The sequence below is a fragment of the Mytilus trossulus genome, chromosome 6 (assembly GCF_036588685.1).
Source record: "Mytilus trossulus isolate FHL-02 chromosome 6, PNRI_Mtr1.1.1.hap1, whole genome shotgun sequence".
In the NCBI taxonomy this organism is placed as follows: Eukaryota; Metazoa; Mollusca; class Bivalvia; order Mytilida; family Mytilidae; genus Mytilus; species Mytilus trossulus.
Window position 1 is genome coordinate 83733453 of NC_086378.1, and position 22321 is coordinate 83755773.

General features: G+C 32.0%; 2 protein-coding genes across 2 annotated transcripts in view; one reads left to right on the forward strand and one right to left on the reverse strand.

Moving 5' to 3' along the window:
• The first annotated feature begins 888 nt into the window (after positions 1-888).
• LOC134722050 (toll-like receptor 2 type-1) lies at positions 889-5778 on the forward strand. Its single transcript, XM_063585483.1, has 2 exons — positions 889-1121; positions 2485-5778. Exon 2 carries the CDS (start codon positions 2536-2538, stop codon positions 4570-4572), a length of 2037 nt encoding a protein of 678 aa, XP_063441553.1. The 5' UTR covers positions 889-1121; positions 2485-2535; the 3' UTR covers positions 4573-5778.
• Positions 5779-13747: 7969 nt separating this feature from the next.
• LOC134723068 (deleted in malignant brain tumors 1 protein-like) overlaps positions 13748-22321 on the reverse strand; it is a 31807-nt gene continuing 23233 nt past the window's right edge. The window contains exons 5-6 of the mRNA XM_063586706.1: positions 19861-20033; positions 13748-14094 (exon numbers count right to left, since the gene is read on the reverse strand). Of these exons, the coding sequence (XP_063442776.1) occupies positions 13748-14094; positions 19861-20033 (520 nt within the window). The remainder of the gene's footprint in view (positions 14095-19860; positions 20034-22321) is intronic.

Sequence of the window (22321 nt, forward strand, 5' to 3'; positions counted from 1 at the left end):
TTGCAAGCTGAAATATGAACTTGAACCTTCCACATATCATGAAATGAAAGTTTCTGGTTCCTGTCTATCATACACCCATAAAATTGAGTTTGAATACAATTGTGAAATTAGAAAACGCAAAGGTTAACTTTTGGTATTCCATCTCTGCACGTAAAATGGGATGGGATCGTGATCATTGTTTTAATTTGCAGGTTGACTAATGTCATTGTCTGGTGTAATATTTACCAAAACTGAAAGTAACAGGTGTTAGCAGATCTTTGTGAGTAAATCTAAGGTACAGGATCAATTTTTAATGGGTATGAACATTTTGTTTGGTGGTTCTCTATTCTTCAACCGGGAACAACAACAAAAGAAGGGAGGGATTGAGAAAAATGTTTGGATTACAAATTTCGGAAGGGAAGTGTGAATAAACTTATCATAGATACCAGGCTTAACGGGTTTTTGCGCCAGACTCGCTTTTCGAAAACAAAAGGCTCATCACTGACGCGCGAATAAAAATGGATAAAAACCAAAAAAGATCGAAGTTGTAGGAGCGTTGAAGTTCCAAAATTACGAAAGGTTTTGCCGTAGACAGGAAGGTTATCTTTTAGGGTGTAGACAATTGTTACTGTATGCAATTGAAAATACAAAATGAAAACAACAGATTGTTTTTCTCAATAAAAAAAACTACACGCCCTCCATGTCTAAGCATGATTTATGTATTCCGAAGACATGAGTCTATCGTAATGCTCTTGTTCATGTTCTCTTCGCTTTAATTCTGAGTAATCCACATCATCAAAACAAACATCATTTCACAACTGCACTTATTGTGCAATTTATGTAACATATGATGCTTATTTTATTTACATAATTTCTAACAACAAACAATCCAGGGATAATGAAGGGGAATTTATTATTGTTTCTTGTTTAAGTATAAATGAAAAATGATGTAGATAACCGTGACGATTGTATGTACACAACGTAGTTGTAAAACTAATGAGTTCATTGCAAATATGGAAGAAAATTAATGAAGTCAACTTCGTTGTCCTTCAGGTTAAGGTTAGGTATTCAACATCCGTATTATATAAAATTGTTATAATACAATAAAGGTGCGTTTTAGAAGGTGTATTTAACTAGTTGAGGTAAGTTTGCTTACTTTTATACTATATGAAATGTTCGTCATACGTTTGTAAAAATATTTTGTAGGCATAAAGGACAATCAAATAATTAAGGATTTGTTATTTTTCTAGATTGTTTTCCTTTCTGTAAAACTCTAAAGCCATAATACTATTAACTAAAAGGACGATTAAAGATATTCTGCTAAAGATAACTGAGACCAATGAAGATGCTTTCTAAATAAGCAACAGTAGTATATCGCTGTTTAAAAGTCATAAATCGATTTAGAGAAAACAAATCCGGGCCACTAACCAAAACAGAGGGAACCACATCAACCACAATAGGAAATCAACGAAACAACAGAAAAAATGAAGTGCAACAAAAAACAATCGACAATGCAACGCACAGAAAAACGAACTATAAGATAACAACTGACATTTTCCTGTCTTCTTCAAGCAACCCTCTCACCAAAATCCCCCAAACATACAATAACAATAACAAAATAAAAATGAAAATGAAAACAAATACAAAACAAACAAAAAAAATGTTGGAAGAGACATATATGAATGTTTTTAATGTTATTTCAAGTTTTTAAAATAGGCCATTGGCCGAAATTGAAATAAACATCACATAAAAATACACCAATAGCGATGTACTGAGATTTCCGAAGATGCACACAGGTCGTTAATGTGTCAAGAGGTCGAAAGTTCGTTCAAAATCACTACCAAAATAAAGAGATCTTATGAAAGTCAGAAATGACTGAGACAAACACTAATCATTTCAGCCGATGGGATCACAGTAAATTACAAATGGACTTTACAGAAGTTCATACATAATCAAATAAGAAGATTAAACATAAGGGTTAACATCCTTACCCCACCCATCTCCAAAAAAATAAATTAAAAAAAATTAGCAACAAACAAACAAACAAAAAATAGTAACTACAGCCTGCAATCGGTCATATCGACCGTCTATAGCTTGAGAATACTACTTTTGGACACTTGACACTTCACACTTTTATCCACAACAAGACACAAAACATCTGTTGTCCTTGTTTCAAGAATCGGGAAACATTTGTGGACGTGACCTTTAATTGAACTGAATTAAAGCATGGTACGGTAATAACAATAATAATTATTTGTTCTGTCTTTTTTTTAATGCTGAAAAGTTGTGTTGAGACTTCAGATTTTTATAGGTAGGCGAACTTCGACTACCGTCCGTGTCTATGACCTTGAATATTTACTACTTATCAGTTTATAAGTTTAATATACTGCTTGAATAATTATATACGTTAGTTATGATGTAAACAGTTGTACAAATTTATGAGGTTTGTTTAAACTATTAATTACAATGTTTTCTTTAAATTTCATATTTCATCTTTCGTTGTAGCTAAGAGCGACAAAAAGAAGACCTCTTGAAGGAGAAGAATCTAAATAACAGATGTATCAAATCATGATGTTAGTTTTCTTCAGTGGATATCAGTGTCTTTGGCAGGCAAGAAGGGACAATGAAAACACATTTGGAAATTTTTCAAAGTCGACCAATGAAATGACATTTGATATGGAGCCACATAATACAATGACAACTGCATCAACACAAACCTTTCCGAGTGTCAAAAATCCAGACTTTAAAAACTTTCTAAGAAATGAAACTGCATCTATATTGAATATGACTGCTGCAAATGATGCAGCTATTTTACATTTTGTTCCGTTTACCTGGCGCCATATTTGTTCGACTGAGGTGGAACAGACAGGTTCATTTAATGTGTCTATATCGTGCCTTGTTGGCCAAAATGATACTTTGGAATTTAAAACATTTCGTAACTTCAGTAATAATACTATAAAATTTGACGAAAACATGCGTTTTACCCTTTTAATAACTTGTGAAGATGGTGGAGAAATTTCACTGCCACAATTTGCCAGAGCAAGGCTGTTACGCTCATTGACTGTATTTGGATGCAAATTATTAGATTATTTCTCTGAGGCAACAGAACACTCGATCGATCTGATTCCAGACCACACGGAAAGGTATGCCTTAATTAACTGCCAAGTTATTTTTGAACAACAGGACTTTATTGACAGTTTTAGAAAGAAAGAAGAATCAAAAACGCACCGATGCGGACCAACAAATGCAACTGAGATAATACTAAGAAATGTAACTAACGTATTTCTAAAAATAGAAAACATCACAGAGTACCCACCGGAAGGAGTCATCAGTAAATCGGCGATAAGCCATCGGATCCACCATATGAAGAAATCTATATCGTGTATTTATAAAAATCTTTTGTATTATGAAAAAAGTTATGCACCAGATATGGCGAGATGGACTTTACTCAAAATATTTCAATCCTCAGCTTATGAAAGTATTCAAGTTTTTAACTTCTCATTCGGAGGTCTCGTTGATATCCCATCAAATTTCAGGGAATGGCGAGTACCTTATCAACATCTTAAATACGTCGATTTAACCCATAACAAAATAACAGACATCGGAGATATAGCGAATCATGCAAGTCAATCTGATGATTCAAGTAATGGAACTATAGACTTACGACACAATCAAATAAGAACTGTATCTGTCAAAGATATTGGGCCATTGATGCAATATGATTTGTTAACTGTTGACATAAGAGATAATCCATATGACTGTATTTGTGAAATGAAAGAATTCGTGGAATTCATGAAATTAAAATTTTACCTAGTTCCCCCAAAATACTACTATCTTTCAAATCTTTCATGTGAAACACCAAAAGCTTTACATGGAGAAAAGATAATAGATTTATCTTTGGAACAAATTGGCTGTGAGATAAGAAAATTATCTTTTTTAGAAGCTCCTGTTATAATTCTCAGTGTTTTCATGATTGTTTTTACCGTAGCTACAATTCTTGGAATTCGTTACAGAAAAGAAATTGTCATTCTGACATATACAAGGTTCAACATTTTGTTACCATGCCGTCAGAAGGGAGTCGACATAGACAAACAGTACGATGCCTTTATTGCATACAGTGAGGCAGATACAACGTGGGTTGTTCATACTCTTTCAAAGCGTTTAGAAAACCCTGACAATCCACAGCGATTTAGTCTCTGTTTGCATCATCGAGATTTTATGGTTGGAGCAGCGATATCTGATAACATCATTTACAGTGTCGAAAATAGTCGACATACAGTCATCATTGTTTCCAAACATTTTCTAAAAAGTGAATGGTGTCGAATGGAATTTCGAACAGCTTTACATCAAAGTTTGCTAGAAAAGAAACGGCATTTGATAATTGTTTTGCTTGAGGACATTCCGGCTAATGACCTAGAGCCTGAACTTAAAAGGTGTATGCAGACATTGACATACGTCAAAACAGATGATAGATGGTTTTGGGACAAACTAGTTTACGCGCTATCTGACTGGTCGAAAAAATCGCAAAACAAACCAGATATTGCAAATTTGAAATTAGAAGGATTAGAGAATGGTAATAAACCTACTACATGAGATTCACAAAAAACAGTTTATCTAACGATGCGAAAGATATGTCAACCGAAGTACTGAAGGAGGAGACAAATCTCCTAAACTAAAGGCGAGATTAATCGAGATGACACTTGAAACAATGAAATATGCACCAATTTGTTCAAACGGTAGCAAAAGTCGAAATATATACAAATTGGCAAATGAGATATTATCACAGGTGACCATTCGGATCAGTATTTTAAATAGTCAAATCACTGTTAAAACAATAACAATAGTGACTATATCGTAAGGTATATGACCTGATGTTTTAATGACAAACAAACATCATACCTACGATATTGCGTATATGCAACATATTGCTTACACCCACATAAATATTTACCTATCACTCTTGTGCAAGTTAATAACTTATTAACAGGTATTTGTTATACAAAATACTTGTAAAATATAAAGATTTATTTCAGAAACGAAAATGCTGTCTCAGAAATTCTCAGTCAATGTTTATTCAGACAAACTAAAAATCGTCGACGAAAAAATCTGAAGTTGCAAAGTACAAAAAAATATTACTGAAGTGAATGAAACCATATTGTCCCGATATGCAGCGATTTGTGACATTTTATTTTTTCTTGCAGCTTTTAATCTACGATGATCTGATAATCTTTATAACGACAGAAAGTAGTACAAATTATTCGTATGCTGTCACATTATGAAGAACATTTATTTTGAAGTTCCTTCAATACAAAATTTTGTATTGCCAACAGTTTCACCTTTCCTGATCCCCTATAACTATAGGTACCTTACAACGATACAAAAAGCCCAAAAGTCGCGAAAATACAATTTAAAAATGAACTGTACAGATATATATTTGGCTGTTTTCTGATCGTTGGTAGGTTGTTGTCTCTTTTACACAGTCTCCGTTTCTTTTCTAAATGTATTTTTATTTTATTTATAAAACAAATGCATGACTCTTTGTTTACCGTTGTGTCGCAAAAACAAACAATGTTTTGTTAAATTGTTTAGTTAGTAAACATGTTAAAAAATTCTGCGTAATCAGTTTATACAGATAGATAAAAAGGTACATGTTATGGAATCACTTTCCATACGACAGTAATCTTACTTATTATATGGACTTTCAGTTTTACGATGATGTATGAGTTGGAATTATGTTCACAAATCTCGCTTATGAAATGGATCACAATGCTACCATGAAACACATAACAGATCTCAGATGCGTTTGTACAATACAGCTTTAATAAAATAAATATGGTAACATTTGTTTATTTTTGTTCAAAATATCATTTCTACACAGCCAGTTCTTAAGTTAACCGCGTTATGAGATCAAGTCTTCTTTAAACACATATATACCGTACTAGTTAGCCTTATTCAGCTGAGTTTATATATATATATATTTTCAAACCCAAAATTTTCACAAAGTTGTACTCTATGAAAAGAAAATTAATAGATATCTCAAAGGTTGAATTAAATATATATGGTAATGTGGAAATTTTTCCGACAGTTCAATCCGTGTTCAGAGAGATATCAGTAATGCTATTATGGATATGTTAAAAACGAAACATTATTCTTCATGTTTGAACTGTGCAACACTGTCCGAAGCTGAAACGAAATCCTTACAGTGACAAATGTTGCTAAATGAAGAATGATTAATGTTCCAATTACCTCAGTCAAAATGGTTCAGTTCCTGGTGATATCATCCGCTTAGTTTTCAGTAATTCTGTTCTATATGAGAGTCAATTGCAGTATTTTTTTTATTGATATCCATCTAAAAGTTCTAAATAAATCAACACAGAAATTAAGAAATGGTATATTGTAAATCCTGTCATGAATTAATGACTGAGTTATAAGCGCTGAAGATACTTTCAGGGACTGACAGATTACCTGGGCCCTGATTGAAGGCTTAATGGGTCACTTAATTTGACAGCTTGCACAGTTAGCTGAACTTCCTGTTCATGGAACAACTACGGTTTTTACCGGTATTTTTAGGCAGAAAAATGCCGAGTTTTCGATGATGAAAACGACAGGGCGCCTGAGGAACGACAGAAAAAAGGCTAGGGCGTAAATAAAGAAGGGCGGGCGCTGCGCCTTGTTCAAACGTAGTAGCTAGAACACTGGCAGCTATGCTAGATACTGATAACAGTTTTAAAAGCTAATACATTTTAAAGCAGATAGCCAGCCCTATACTGAAAGCAATTTGAAGTAATAAGTGTATAGGAATCATTTTGAAATCACCACAATAAATATTAAATAGTGTTGTTTAAGTTTAAATTAAGCATTCCACTTTTTATGTAATATTTTTTTCAAGAAATATCCCATTTTTACAAATTCCTACTAGCCTTGTTTCAGAAAATAGCATGAGTAAATTGGTTAAGTTGATAGAATAATATCACTTGGCAATTCACAATTGGAACGATATCACCAGCCAATCTTCCTGAAATATGCAAGGACTAGTAATCATCATTAAAAGAAAAATGAAAACAGAAATACCAAACTCCTAAATAAATTAAATAAAAATGGAAAGTCCATAAACTTTAACAAAAACATCCACCAACGTATGCAGAAACTTGATGCAATTCGTTATACTTCATACTAGAGAAAATAAATATAAGACTATTTTTATTACAAGATATCTACAAAGTATTGCTAATCAGATACTGATAACAAATCATCCTTCGATTCTTTAGATTTAACTATTGAAGTTGTTGTAGTATTATTACTTTTCACTAAATCCTCAGCATAGACTGTATAAACGGACATTTCAGCAGTTTCTTTTGTCCTCATTGTTTTGAATTTTCCATTTTTTCTACGAAGTAAATGAGTCATGTTGAATCGTATGTTCATTATAAACATGACCACATGAACGCAGTCAGTTCCAATAACAAAGCCAAGAATCGCTAGTAGTATAAAAACACCAGCGCTGCCAATTGCGACGGCTGATGGTCTCATGTCGAATACTGTCGTTGTGGAATACATAGCACTAGTCCTTTTGTTGTATTTTATAGTCGCAAGAGGCGTACTGTTATATGATGAAAAGGTATGTACAATAGTTCCTGAAACAAAGAGGACTGAACTATTATTGAGATCAATCTGTTAAAGCCTCCAGATTAAACAAAAATGTAAATAGTAAGATTTTTTTCAGAGTATAGCTACTATTTCAATGTATTACTGATGTACTGATGTACCCAGATATACCCATCTTTTGACTATTTTATTTATTGTGTCTGTTTATTTAACGCATCAATGTAAATAGAACGGATTTTGATGAGACTGTCATTAAAGTGAGAGGGTTAGCGCTATAAGACCAGGTTTAATCCACCATTTTCTACATTTGAAAATGCCTGTACCAAGTCAGGAATATGACAGTTCATGTCCATTCCTTTTTGATGCGTTTTGTTATTTGATTTTGCCATTTGATTATGGTCTTTTCGAATTGATTTTCCTCTAAGTTAAGTATTTTTGTGATTTTACTTTTTAAAACTTATATAAAAACAGTATGTGATTTCTTTATTGGTTATCATAAACTATTTTGACACCTATGCTGGTGGGCTATTATTCCCTGTGGGCTGTATAAGACCAGTGGTTAGCTCTTTTGTGCTGACATTATTTATAACAAACCTTGCTGAAATTGTCGTTTAATAAGTTTTGAAATCATAAAGAAACTTAATTTTAAATTTCCTCCGGCAAAGTGGAACTTAAGATTTTGCCATTTTATTTTTGGTCCTTTTTGTCCATATAGCTCAATACCTGTTTTGGTTATAACACATCCTTGGTTTTCAAATATTCGGCCTCGACAGTTCATGAGTGAAGCCTTTCTTGAAAAGGGCTTCGAGGCATGATATTTTTTAACGTTTTCACTTTTAAATATATACAGGCAATGTTTAACAATTATTATTTGTAGTTATCCATTATTAGTAGTTATCCTAACGCTGTTATGATTAAGGAATAGTTTACAAATTCACGTATGGTTTACAAAATTGTTTACGAAGTGGTTATTTTCTTTCTAATAAGCTATTCACCACTTTAACTTTTATTAGATATAAAATATGAAACGAGTGACTGATGAAAAATAATGTTTATCCAATTATTAAACCGATGCATGTATATATCATAACCTTAGTCTTCTGTGCACGATTTTATCATTTCTTACGCAAACATATCGTATAGTCTTTATTTTTTTTTGTCTCTGTCTGTCATGATTTAACAAACAAGGCAGCTAATAAATTGCCGTGTTTTGAAGCCGTAGTTTACCGATTGTCACCTTATAAGAATCATGGATATCGAGCACGTATATAACATGTTTAATAAGATAATAATTTATTTCAATGACATATCTTTTCGTATTGCGATCACCGGATTTTTAGGAGAGGGTCACGCTTAGGTCACTTGCATACGGAAAAAATCGCCGAATTGCTTCCTTGAATCAAGCAATTTTAAAAAAGTAAACTTCTTTGTGGACACAATTAAGAATTTTCTTTAAAAGAAAGTATTTGTACATAAATTTTATAATGAACATTATCCATTTAGTTATAGAATAGTTATCAAAGGTACCAGAATTATAATTTAGTACGCCAGACGCGCGTTTCGTCTACGTAAGAATCACCAGTGACGCTCATATCAAAATATTTATAAAGCCAAACAAGTACAAAATTGCAAAAACTTGTGCCAAATACAGCTAAGGTAATCTTTGTCTGGGATAAGAAAATCCTTAGTTTTTCGAAAAATTCAAAGTTTTGTAAACATGATATTTATAAAAATTACCACTTTATTGATATTCATGTGAACATCGAAATGTTGACTTCTGGCCTGGTGATACCCTCGGGGACGAAACGTCCACCAGCAGTGTTATCGACCCAGTGGTGTGAATAGTTATGAAAGGTACCAGGATTATAATTAAGTACGCTAGATGCTCGTTTCGTCAGTGACGCTCATATCAAAATATTTATAAAGCCAAATAAGTTGAAGAGTATTGAGGATCCAAAATTCCAAAAAGTTGTGCCAAATACGGCTAAGGTAATCTATGCCTGGGATAAGAAAATCCTTAGTTTTTCGAAAAATTTAAAGTTTACAAATGCATCATCTTGTTTTAATTTGCGGTTTCATATGACCTTATGTAAATGACTTTCATGAAATTTGCTCACAATTTCGACTTCAAACATAAATCATAAATACAAGGTAAAATTTTGTTCACCACAGTATACACTTACAACATAATCTGTTCCGGGAAAAGAAAATCATTTGGAAAATTGAAATGTTATCCTTTTACTAAAATGGAATTTTATATTTTGATAACATTACATAATCGTGCCGGATGTAAACGTGCAATTGGCTTGATAGACTAGTTTAAAATTTCTATCAATTATATAATGATTAATCTGACAACGTGTATGCGATCGTGTTAGAATTTGTTTTGTTTTTTTTATGACTAAAACGTTCTAAATCTACATGCTTTTAAATGGCATTTAGACGACGGAATTACAATGGAAAACATTTATATGGTGAAAAATCTGGTCTGAAGGACGATTGGAAATTTTAAGGAACCATTATCTACTCATTATGGTACTTGCGTAATATGTTTATCAAAATTACAGTATTTTTTACTAAATAAGCCTTTGTTACAATATTATTGAAATTATTCTAAATCAAGGAATTTATCTGCTTCTTGAGAAGTGCCGACCCCTAGCCCATCTTTTGCTATACTTTACATTTGAAAATTTCTGTACCAAGTCAGGAATATGGCAGTTGTTTTCCATTTGTTTGATGTGTAATGTCATTTGACTTTGCCATTTTATTAGGGACTTTCCGTTTTGAGTTTTCATCGGAGTTCAGTTCTTTTGAGATTTTACTAATAAATAAAAAGGCACATCAGAAATTTCATCCTAGCCCCCCTATAAAAAATTATGGTAGCTGCCTTAGATGTCACTATAGTAAGATGAAAAGTATGGTTTGTATAATCAACTGACAACGAGCATGAATATATGCCATGTAATATTAAGTTATAAATTATCCTTTTTTTCTTTACAGTTCTACAGTCTAACAGAAACCCTATCAAGGTGACAACAGTGCTCCAGGACAGTTGTAACTCAATTTTTATTAAAAACAATCGGACAACATATAAACTATCAAACATGCCTCCACTGTGATCTTATTTTTAACACAAATAAACCCTTGTTTCTATATTTACATACATTCTTCACAATTAAGAATTATGAATTCCAACAATTTCATAGTTGGAATTTTTAAAGAGGGACAATTTGACCAGTGTCTCGATTTATATTTTACGAATATGCATATATACTGAAAAAAAACCTGTTTGTACCATGATTACCATAACCGTAATAGGAAATTTGTTTTTCCATTCGCTTGATGTAATTGAACAATTGATTTTGCCATTGGATTAGGGACTTTTCGATTTAAATTTTCCTTTTAGTTCGGTATTATAGTTATTTCAATTTTAACCATAACCATCTAAATCATTTATGTAACGTTTGATGTTTGAAATTCATAAAATAGCCGCGAAATAATATAAGTATTTCCAATTCCAAAAAGAAACCACGAAAGTTTAACATAATATCTATATTTAACCATACGTGCGACGAACTTAATGTTTTAAAATACATACAAAGGTGAAGGTCGTGTGTGTACAGTGTAGGTTACAATACACCATTAGATTTTATGGGCGCAGCCATTTTATGAGCATAACATGGTATTCAGAATTAAGAGTATGGCGAATCCTGATTGGTCGATATGTGCGCCCGTTATTTTTTATTATTAGAGACTTCGTGCACTCTGCTTTATACAAAAGGCAAAATAAAAATTATTCCGTAGCCCTAAAGGCACTGAGATGACTTTTCAACGCTACGACAAGACACGTATTTTTAAGGGTAAAATTGATAGGCATGGGAGATAAGTACAAAATACGCTAAGAAAAGCAACGCGAACCTATATTTTTTGGACCAAAAAATACTGTCCTAATAACTTTTCTTTGATTCTAGCAAGGTTTCGTTAAGAAAATCAACTTTCTAAAGTCTGTATCTCGAAAAAGGCTACCATTGTCGCCTATGGGGAAATTAATTGTTTATTTTAACCTGTACCGGTGTTACGAACATATATCAACATAGTATATCAAGGCCAAAGCCTCGTATGTACATTGAACCTATGTTTATCATTTTTCTTCAAATTAATTTCTGGTAACACAATTGTTGAGTGATGAGATAAATTGGAATTAATACTTAACTCATCATACGAGATATAGAAATAATCCATCTCTTGATGAAAAAAAACCAGAATATTTTATGTGTAAACAAATAATATGAATATATATATTTTTGAACGCACGTAGAAACGGACAACACGTTGTGTGTCTGAACCAAGTAAAGCTATACGTGCTATGTTTTCCCCATTTGTACGCCTGTCTTTAAGAATGCGTCGGATCTTATGAATGTGTTTGTTTTTGTACAATAAATGGTATACGGCTGACAAAATCTAAACATGGTTGCACGTCTTTATGTGTAAACATTAGACAGCGGTGTAAACAAAAATTAAAATTAGTTGGAAAGGCTTAATTCATTTACTGGAAAAAATGCACAGAAGCAACTTACTTTAAACCAAAAGACGTATACAACCAATCTAAGAGAACTCGTAGCTATATCAACTAATCATATATTATGTCTGTTTATAAAAAAAAGTATCCATACTTACATATCCAACGGATTAAATGTTACGAAGGAATTATGTAGACCAAGAAAAGCATGACTTTCTTCAATGAAAACATAATAGCGCCTAGAATCGAATGAATGTAAATGTAAGGCCATATATTTTCTTTTCATAACTGAATTGTATGGTATAATTTACTTTATCGCTACTTTACGAATTTTCCTTGATATTGTTAATTTCCATTCTCAGCGGATTTGAGTAATATGAAAATTATCGCTAGAAACTAAGGGGGCACGTTGCGTTGCTAATGAAATTAACATGAAATTGACAACGTCGTCATATATTAAATGGCGATAAACAGATTATCATTGGTCATTCAAAATCGATTGCTTTTCTCTCTTTCGCCGTACCGGTTCAACCGAGATGTCGTTGAGATGATCAACGATAATCTAGAATTATTAGACATAAATGTAAAGTTAGTATCGATCGATAAAACCTTATTATTTAACGCCCTTACTACGGTGTTGAAATTTAATTTGTTCTCAGTGTGTGTTGGTTCTTAGTTTGGACAATAAGGCTGGTAACAATTATGCCGAAACCCACCACATTCTTTATGCGCCTGTCGTTTTAGGCAAGATTATTTAATTGAATGATTGGTATATTTTCATTTTATTAGCTAGTATAACAACACACTGTTAGTTTTTTTAATTGTTAACTGATTAAAAAAATTGAAAACAACACGTTTAATAATTTCTTGCGTTCGAATCGCTTCTCAAAGCCAAATATTTGAAATCCGAAGATGTATAAGTGCCGAAACCGTCCAGGAGCTATATGTCAAAAATACCTAAAATAAATTGCCAAATTTATCTACAGCCAACTTTGCCCAAGGGAGTTGAAATCTTAATTTATTAATCTTAATCTTAAATCGTTCAGATATAGCTTAATGTGTAACTTTGAGTTTTGCGGCGATAAATAGTTGTTTATGTCGGTAGGTACATTGGCAATTATACCAAATTTCCTATTTCTCTTCAGAAGACATTTTAGAGAATATAACTTGTATGCGGGGAAAAGTTATAAAGAAGCCGACAAAACATATAGACATTTCATGTAAACCTATATATTTATTTATGATAAAAGTTGACGGATATGTTTCATTGATTCTGAAAGCCCATCGGCTTTGTTTAGAGTTATACCAGTTACATATTATACACTTCAAACATTGAATTCGATCCCTGGTGACGTCAAATCAAATTTCAATTGTTGAACAAATTCTCTACAAATATAGGTCACCATAAAGCCTTCATAGCAATGAACAAAACCATTCATAGTATATTATTAAAAAAAAATGCATGAAAAAATGTGAAAAGATAAAAACGACCAACATATATCAATCAGTACATATTCGAAACATTTTGTGTATTAAACGATGTCAGAAAATGTTTAAGAATTTCATGACCATGTTTAAAGATATCGAAAAGAATATAGGACCAAAAGTTTTAATCTAAAATTTTAAAAACATTGCATTCTTTTGTTAATACTTGCCTGATGTAGTTATAGTAATGTTGACCGTTGCAGTCACCGTTACAGTAACGTTTTGTGTCATGGTTACTGTTTCTGTGACATTGTGTATAACGTTACAATTCGTCAAGCAGTACTCTGTTGTTGAAGGATACAACATAGATTCCGTAGATGTTTTCGTTTCTTCTGTTGTGGAGTCAGTTGTTGATTCTTCTGTTGTGGAGCCACTTGTTGTTTCCGCTGTCGTGGAGCCACTTGTCGATACCTCTGTTGTGGATCCACTTGTTGTTTCTTCGGTTGTGGTGCCACTTGTTGTTGCTTTCGTTGTAGTTGTTTTTGCTGTTGTTGTTATCACTTTTTCTGTAAGGAACATAGAATTGTTAAGAAATATCAAACTGTAATTTTATTACTTAAATTTTTCTGGTCAACAAAAAAAAAAAAATACTGACAAGGTGCAATAGATAAAATTATAATTTTTCGGAACATAAAAGTCATAACATTGAGCTATAACATTGATCACCAATCTATTTAGATTATTTTCATGAAATAAGTTTCTCTGCAGTGTTTTATGTTTTTACATGCTACAATGTTTTTTTTATTGTTTTATTGTTTTCTTTTTTATTATCTTTTCGTAAATTTGTGTATCGGATAACATTATTTGTATTAATATTATAATCATATTTATCAGAAAGGCAATTACCCAACTTCCGACATATTTGTCGATCTTTGTTCCTTTCGTTCATTTTTCTGGACAATTCCTTTAACAATATTTGCCAAAATCTATCAATACTTCAATTTGTAATTATGAATTCAAACTATGATTCTTACAGCAATCATTAACTTTCGTTCTTTCCCCTTTGATATAGATTTTTTTTTAAATCTCAGAACCCGTCAATTTGTTATTATGTAAAGGTAAGGTTCAAAATTTCTCGGAGGACTGAATTGAACATATCAATTGATTGATGATTGTTGGTATTTTAACGCCACATTTTAGCGCCTTATTTTATTGCCACATTTCAGCGTCACTTTTGAGCTTTTTCGTGTTGGCCCGTTTTAGTCGGTGGAGGAAACCACAGTACCCAGTGAAAACCCCCGACCTTCGATAGGAACATAGACAATCCTAGTCAATTAAAATTGGAGTCCATACACAGTAGCGGGGTTCAAACTCACAACCTCAGTGTTGAATGGCTAGTGATTACAGTAGTATAATATATTGTCTGTTGTGTTTAGTTTCTTTGATTTTTAATCTCTCCAATGTTTTATATTTTGTAATACGAAACGTTTGGCCTCCAAAAATTAAATATCAGATAAAGGTCATTTAAAAAAATGCTTGTACACATAACAATTATATAATCCATTTTTGTCTTAATTTGTAAATATTACTTCACAAAAAATCACATCATTGGTTTGTCATTTGTGGGTTTGAGTGTGTGATGATGAAAGTCAAGGAAACCAATCGAATATCCGACTCTGTATCGTGTTATTTCCCCCCTAACACTCCGTTAATACCGGGAATTCTATTGATATACTTTGTCTATTTGCCTTTGTGTGCTTCAGTCATTGTATCATATTTGTTTGATTTTATAGTAATTAAAATAATAGCACAATTTTGACTACTGTACCCTTTTTTCGACATTTTTACCTGTTTGTTTGTTTTGTTCACACATCGCTGTCTATATAATTGATTTCGATGCGACTGTTATACAAAGGAGAAGTTTAACTAGGTTTGAAACCAGGGTCAATTCACATTTTTTTTACATAAGAAAATACTTGTACCATGTCAGGAATATGACATTTGTTATTTGTTTTGATGTGTTTGAGAATTTGGATATTGCCATTTGATTAGGGACTTTCCGTTTTTGAATTTTCTTCGGAGTTCAATATTTTTTGTGGTTTGACTTTTTGATAAATTAGGACATTATCTTGAATGTAAACTGCATTCGATCAACGGAAATGTAGGAATTATTGAGAATGAAATGCTAACTTATAGATCATAGATTTTATCAATAAATTACAACTGCCCTGAGGCATATTTACATGTACTTTGACATTGTGTTATTGTGCTATGGTAATTTTTCTCATTCTTGTCTCACTTTTCTGCTAATGTACTTTGTCGTTATGCCTTTTAGTGTTTCTTTGTTACAGATGTGCATGACTCTGTACACGTACATCCCGTTATTGTGTTATGGTGAATATTTGTATACTTGACTCGCAATTTTGCTAATGTGCTTTTTATTATGCCTTTTTGTGTTTCTTTGTTGCATATTTGTTTGTTTTTATGGTGATTTAGATTATGACACAATGTTGACTGCTGTATTCCAGTTTAGACATTTTTACCTATAGTGTCTGTTTGTTTGTCTACACATCGTTTTCAATAAAATGGACCTTTTAGGCGACTGTTATACAAGTGAGAGGTTTTTGCTAGCTATAAAACCAGGTTTAACCCACCTTTTTGTTTATATAGAAAATGTCTGAACCAAGTCAGGAATAGGACAGTTTTTATTCATTTGATTGATGTGTTTGAGCTTTGATTTTGCCATTTGATTAGGGACTTTCCTGTTTGAATTTTCCTCGGAGTTCGGTATTTTTGTGATTTTACTTTTTAATACTATATCAACTAAACCTAATATATGATTAAAATCTATTTAAAAACATTCAAAATCAAAATTGATTGACGTTAATGTTGTTATTAGAAACCCCAAGACTATGCTATCTCAAATATGGCTTAAATGATAAAACAATATAAAAAAAGAAGAAAAAAAACCACGTCATGAATGAAATATTAAGTAATATTGAGAATGCAGGGGTTTGCTTAACAAAAAGAGTACGATTGATATTGATTTTAAGTATACTTAATTGGTCAATCTTAGTCATAGTTTTCATTTTGTGAAACCGACTCCTGGATATAAGTCTCCCCAATGCGCCTCAATTGTGGAACACAAAAGTTGTACTTAAACAAAATTTTTTTTACTCTGTAGTGATATTGGATATGTTTGATTTTTTTTACAAAAGACTGTGCTTAATCATTAGTGCTGATTTTGAGAGCAGAAGACTATACAATAAATATGTAAAACTATAGAGTTATTAAATGTATACAAAAAAACTAAATTTTGAAAGTATTTTCGGGGTGTGCTAATCATCAGACTGATGAAACTCACATCGTGTCTCAAAAATTTAAACACATGATGTGAAATTATTCGGCTTCGAAATTAGCAAACAAACATATCAAAGTAAACTATATGAACTACCATAACTACCTACCTGAAATAAATTGCGCATCTGTGCCCATATGCAGTCGAAAAAAGAGAGAAATAAAAAAAATGACGAACACCAAGTAAAGTTTTAAACGGAAAGACCCTTATCAAAAAACCAAGTCAACAGCTCAAACACACCAAGCACATTTGTATTCCTTACTTGGCATTTCCTAATATAGAACATGGTATATTAAACCTAGTTTTATAGCTAGTTAACCTCTCAATTGCATGACAGTTGCACATAATTTCATTCTAATGAAAACAATGTTTGAGCAAAAATAGGTAAACATTTAAGAAAATTTATTTAAAGTATGAAAACATACCAATTTGAAAGATCCCATCACAAAAAAATGAAGGCACATTATTTCTTTTAATCAAATTTCAAACTGATGAACAGGAATGCACTGAATGTATACAATATAAAATTGAGAATGCAAACGTGTAATGTGGCAAAGGGAAAACAATCCGACTAAAGATCAGAAACAGTACTAAATTAAGTTCTGGTATCTATGATGAGTTTAATTATATTCAAGACCAACAATGCGTCTTCAAAAGAGAAAGAAAAAAATCCGTAACTGATGTTAGCTATTCTTTTAAGTTCCATTTGTTCATACCGCTTACTATTTAATGACATTTTATGCAACTATCACACAAGTGAGAGGTGCAGCTAGCTATAAAACCAGATTTAGTCTACCATTTCTCCCTACAAAAATGCCTCTACTAAGTCTGGAATATGACAGTTGTTGTCCATCCGTTTGAAAATAAACTCATTATTGATACCAGGATTGCAATTTTATATTTACGCTAGACGCGCGTTTCGTCTACAAAAGACTCATCAGTGACGCTCGAATCAAAAAATATTTAAAAGGGCCAAATAAAGTACAAGGTTGAAGAGTATTGAGGGCCAAAAAATCCTAAAAGTTTTGCCAAACACAACTAAGGTATTCCATTCCTAAGGTAAAAAATCTGAAGTAATTCAAAATTTCGAAGTTTTGATATCATTAAATTTATTAGTGTTTGAGCTTTTGATTTGCTCATTTGATTAGGGACTTTCCGTTTTGAATTGAACTTATAGTTCAGTATTTTTGTAATTTTACTTTTTACTACGTATTCAGATACTTATCCGTTTTTGGTTTTTAGTTATTTATGTTTGAGGGTTTCGAAATATATCATGTGATATTTGCATTTACTCTTTTATTCAATTTTTTTGTGAAAGTTTTAAACAGACAACTACTAATAGCTTTATAATGTGTCTGCTCTTCACCACTTTTGAAATATTTTAATATTTACAATACTAGCAATTCTATTGTAAAGATAGGCGATAGAAAATATCAAACCAACAGTATTGAAGGAAAATCAAATAGAATGAATTAAAAATGATGCTGGTGAAAATCAATGTGTCAATGGTTGTCTTGTTTTCAGGTTCTCTGTACATCAATAACTTTAGAAAATTTCAATTACTCCTAAAATAACCAAATGGAAGCAGTGATTGTTAGATACTCAATTGAAACTGAAGTTTTAAAAGTCATAAAATATTCGATCGTTGCTTATTATTCTATACTTATAAGTACTGAAAGTTCGTAACGATATAGAATATATACTACAATATATACTAAAATAAATAAGTAAAAAAAGGAAGCAGTGTTTGATTTCTTATCTGATCTCATCTTAAATCTGGAGAATTAATGCTGTACTCCCAAAGTCCATCTTAATGGGTTTAAAAAAACATATTCGAAAAATAAAATATAACAAGATTTATATCATACCAATCCTGATTTTGTACTCTCCACCTTTTTAAAGTGTAATGAATGCACTTTGAAAAGGTGTGGAATTATAAACTTAAAAATTATTATTATCATGTTTCAACGTTCGAATTAATAATTAAATGAAATACAACATGTATTAACTCTCGTTTTAAGTAAACCACTTTTGGTAACTTCTGTCTCTCTTTATGATATCCCGAGGGCGTCCTCAATTAAGTAATACTGACATGCTTTATACTAACTTTTTTCTAATTTGATTTTCAAACATTCAGATATCAAAAGGAATCTTAGGTTCGAAAAACAATTAACCTTAGGTGAAGTAAGCATATTTAGGTCCGTGTGATCATATAATATTCGACATTTTAGATAATAATACAACACGAGGCTCTCAAGAGACTGAATCGCTGACGTTGACTTTTTGGCATTTATCTTTTGTTTAAGATTTTAAATGTCTGAATTCATCGTATTTTTCTTTTGTTAAATTCAGCATGTCTAAGAACCGTAAGAATTAAATTGTTTATGAAATCAAACACTGGTTAATTTTAATTTTTGAGATCTTACTTTGCTGAACATTTTTGTTGTTTTCAGTTTATCTTTATCATTAATAATATTCAAGATGAAAACCAAAAACTTCAAAATTTCCTCAAAATTACCCATTGAGTGTCACCAATCCAACAATGGGTTGTTAGATTCATCTGAAAATTTCAGGGCTGATAGAACTTGACCTAATGAACACTTTTATCCCATGTCAGATTTGTTCTAATTGATTTGGTTTTTGGGATATAAGCCAAAAACTGCATTTACCCCTATGTTCTATTTTAAGCCATGGCGGCCATGTTTTTTGTCGAAACAGAAAAAAGTAAAACACAAACTTTATTCCAGATACCCTAGGAATCATGCAGCTTAAGTTTGTTTTAGAATTGCTTTAGTAGTTTCAGAGGAGAAGATGTTTGAAATAGTTTACACCAGACGACGGACGACGACGACAGACGACGGACGACGACGACAGACGACGACGGACGCCAAGTAATGGCTAAAGCTCACAGTTCTTTCGGAAATGTGAAGTAAAATGCGTTAGTTGATAAATATTTATCAGTTAGTTCTTTTACCTTTACACCTGACATAAACATCATTTGTGTGGTCTGTTACTGATGTATCCCATGTTGTTTGACCTTGAAAACAGTCATCAACCATCGTAGCATTAGAATCACAAATAACATCAATTGACCATATTATACCGGTGCCCACCTTGGATACACATGATGAGTCGAAAGCATCAAACCTAAAATAAAACACAAAATAAGATAAATGAGACGACTCATAATAAACTTGCATTTTCCTGATGCCAAACATGATGATTTAAACTTTTCAAATGTTAAATTCCGTTTTTCAAATAAGTAACACAGCCTTCGCTCTATCGTATGACATCTATGCGTACAATGGGAGGCAAGTCTCATTGTGCATAACAGATACCGCCTTGTACTTATTTGCCTTCCCTTGATATTTCATCCAGGTTTTAGTTAGCATTTTATTTAAGCATAGAGCATGTCCTAGCAGCATTTTATTATGTATTTGATTTTTATATGCTAGACTGTACCTGCTGCATTTATAAGCAAGCCTAATGTCGTTTTGTGAACATTGTTTCCAATGATTGTGTAGTTAAACGAAACCTCTCCTATGGTTATAGAAAAAACGGTAGTACTACATTTTCCTAGCATTTGGTTGGCCTTTTGTGTACCAAAGACAGAGCGTAGGAAATCAACTAAAGAGCGCTGTGATTGGATGTAAGGGTACACTTTATTTTTTTATTTATCTATTAATAATTGCAGTGTATATTTACAATATAAATTTTAAAACCTATTGAAATATTTTCTAGAGAATAATTTGAAAAGGCTTCCAAAATTTCATAAATTTTGTGTAAAATGACGGTGGGCATGCATAACATAAACCAGCTCCGTTAGAAATTGGTCATGATACTATATGGCTTCAATTTTTTACAAAGAATAATAAAGTACTAACACCACACATAACTGTTTCATCCAGATTTTTATTATAAAAAGTGGTAAATTTAGAAAATGTTAGTATTGTCGCCTATGGCAGAATAAATAGTACCGTTTTCCCTATAAGAGTGCTTTATTATTGAAATAATCTATATGTATTGTAACCTTTATTATACCTGTAAAATGATTTCACGTTTCCGCACTAATTGGTGTTCCGCAACGGATTTTTTTTTAAATTTTAATTTTATTGAAGACACTACTAGATGCGTATATTGGGAGACAACTCTAATTAATTGTCTAGATTAAAGAAAAATAATTGATAAAAAGCGAAACAAAATCTCTTTTGTAGTCATTTTTTATAGAGTTTAACTTAAGAACATTCTTCGAAACACTCAAATCTAGAAATGAACAATACTCATAAATTAATAGATAAGGCAGATCCTTGATTTATCGGTAATTCGTATATTTTCCCTTTGATCTAACTGCCTAATATTTTCGAGTATCAACGTACTGGCTAGGTAATACATTGCGTGACGTCATAATATTGCGTGACGTCATAATTACCGATAAACAGAATAATAGGTAGTTGAGTTTTTGATACTGACTATATCATGGTGAATATCTTAACTCGCCCTAACGGGCTCGTCTAGATATTCCACATGATATAGTCAGTATCAAATTTTCAACTACCTATTATTCTATATGTATTTATCGTTATAATTAGAATCTGCTCGATTATTTAACTCGAAAAAGGCATAGGGTAAAGGTAGGTTATTGAATCTTCCGTTTTGAAAAGTAGAATAATATAATATACCGACATTCGGGAAAATTCAAAACAGAAAGTCTGTAATCAAATGGCAAAGTTAAAAGCTCATACACATCAAACGAATGCTCAACAACTGTCATATTCCTGACTTGGTACCGACATTTTTTTATGTAGAAAATAATAAATTTACACTGAACTGAGCTAAGTTTAGCCAAAAACTGTGATTCATAACAATACAGAAACACGCTTTCGAAGGGGTACAATTGGTGTCTGTATGAATACCTTTAAAATGTTGAAAAATTTACCGAAACCCACATCGATGTTGTCAAAGAGAAACATTTTCAGCTTTAATTATCACATCATAGTTCCAGTTTGTGAATCTATTAAAAAGAAGATGTGGTATGATTGCCAATGAGACAACTATCCACAAAAGACCAAAATGACACAAACATTAACAACTATAGGTCACCGTACGGCCTTCACCAATGAGCAAAGCCCATATTGCATAGTCAGCTATAAAAGGCCCCGATAAGAGCATATTATACTTTTCATTACAGAAACAGGCTTTCCATGAGATGCCTACTGGACATTTAAAATCTTGATTCTTTCTGAAATCAATCTAATTATATCAAAAATGTTGATTTTACAAACGTAAGTGATTTTTTTTTTAAACAGTGTAGAAGAAATTGTCCACGATTCGTTTTAAGTTATTATTAAGAAATGGTGGCATACTCTATGCATTTATTAATTGATAGTGAATCAGAAAGGGAAAACATGCTACGCAGAGAAACAAGTGTTCAGTAA

Bases quoted from the DNA above. Each gene is read 5' to 3' on its own strand.
- LOC134722050 (XM_063585483.1), top strand. From the start codon at position 2,536: ATGTATCAAATCATGATGTTAGTTTTCTTCAGTGGATATCAGTGTCTT.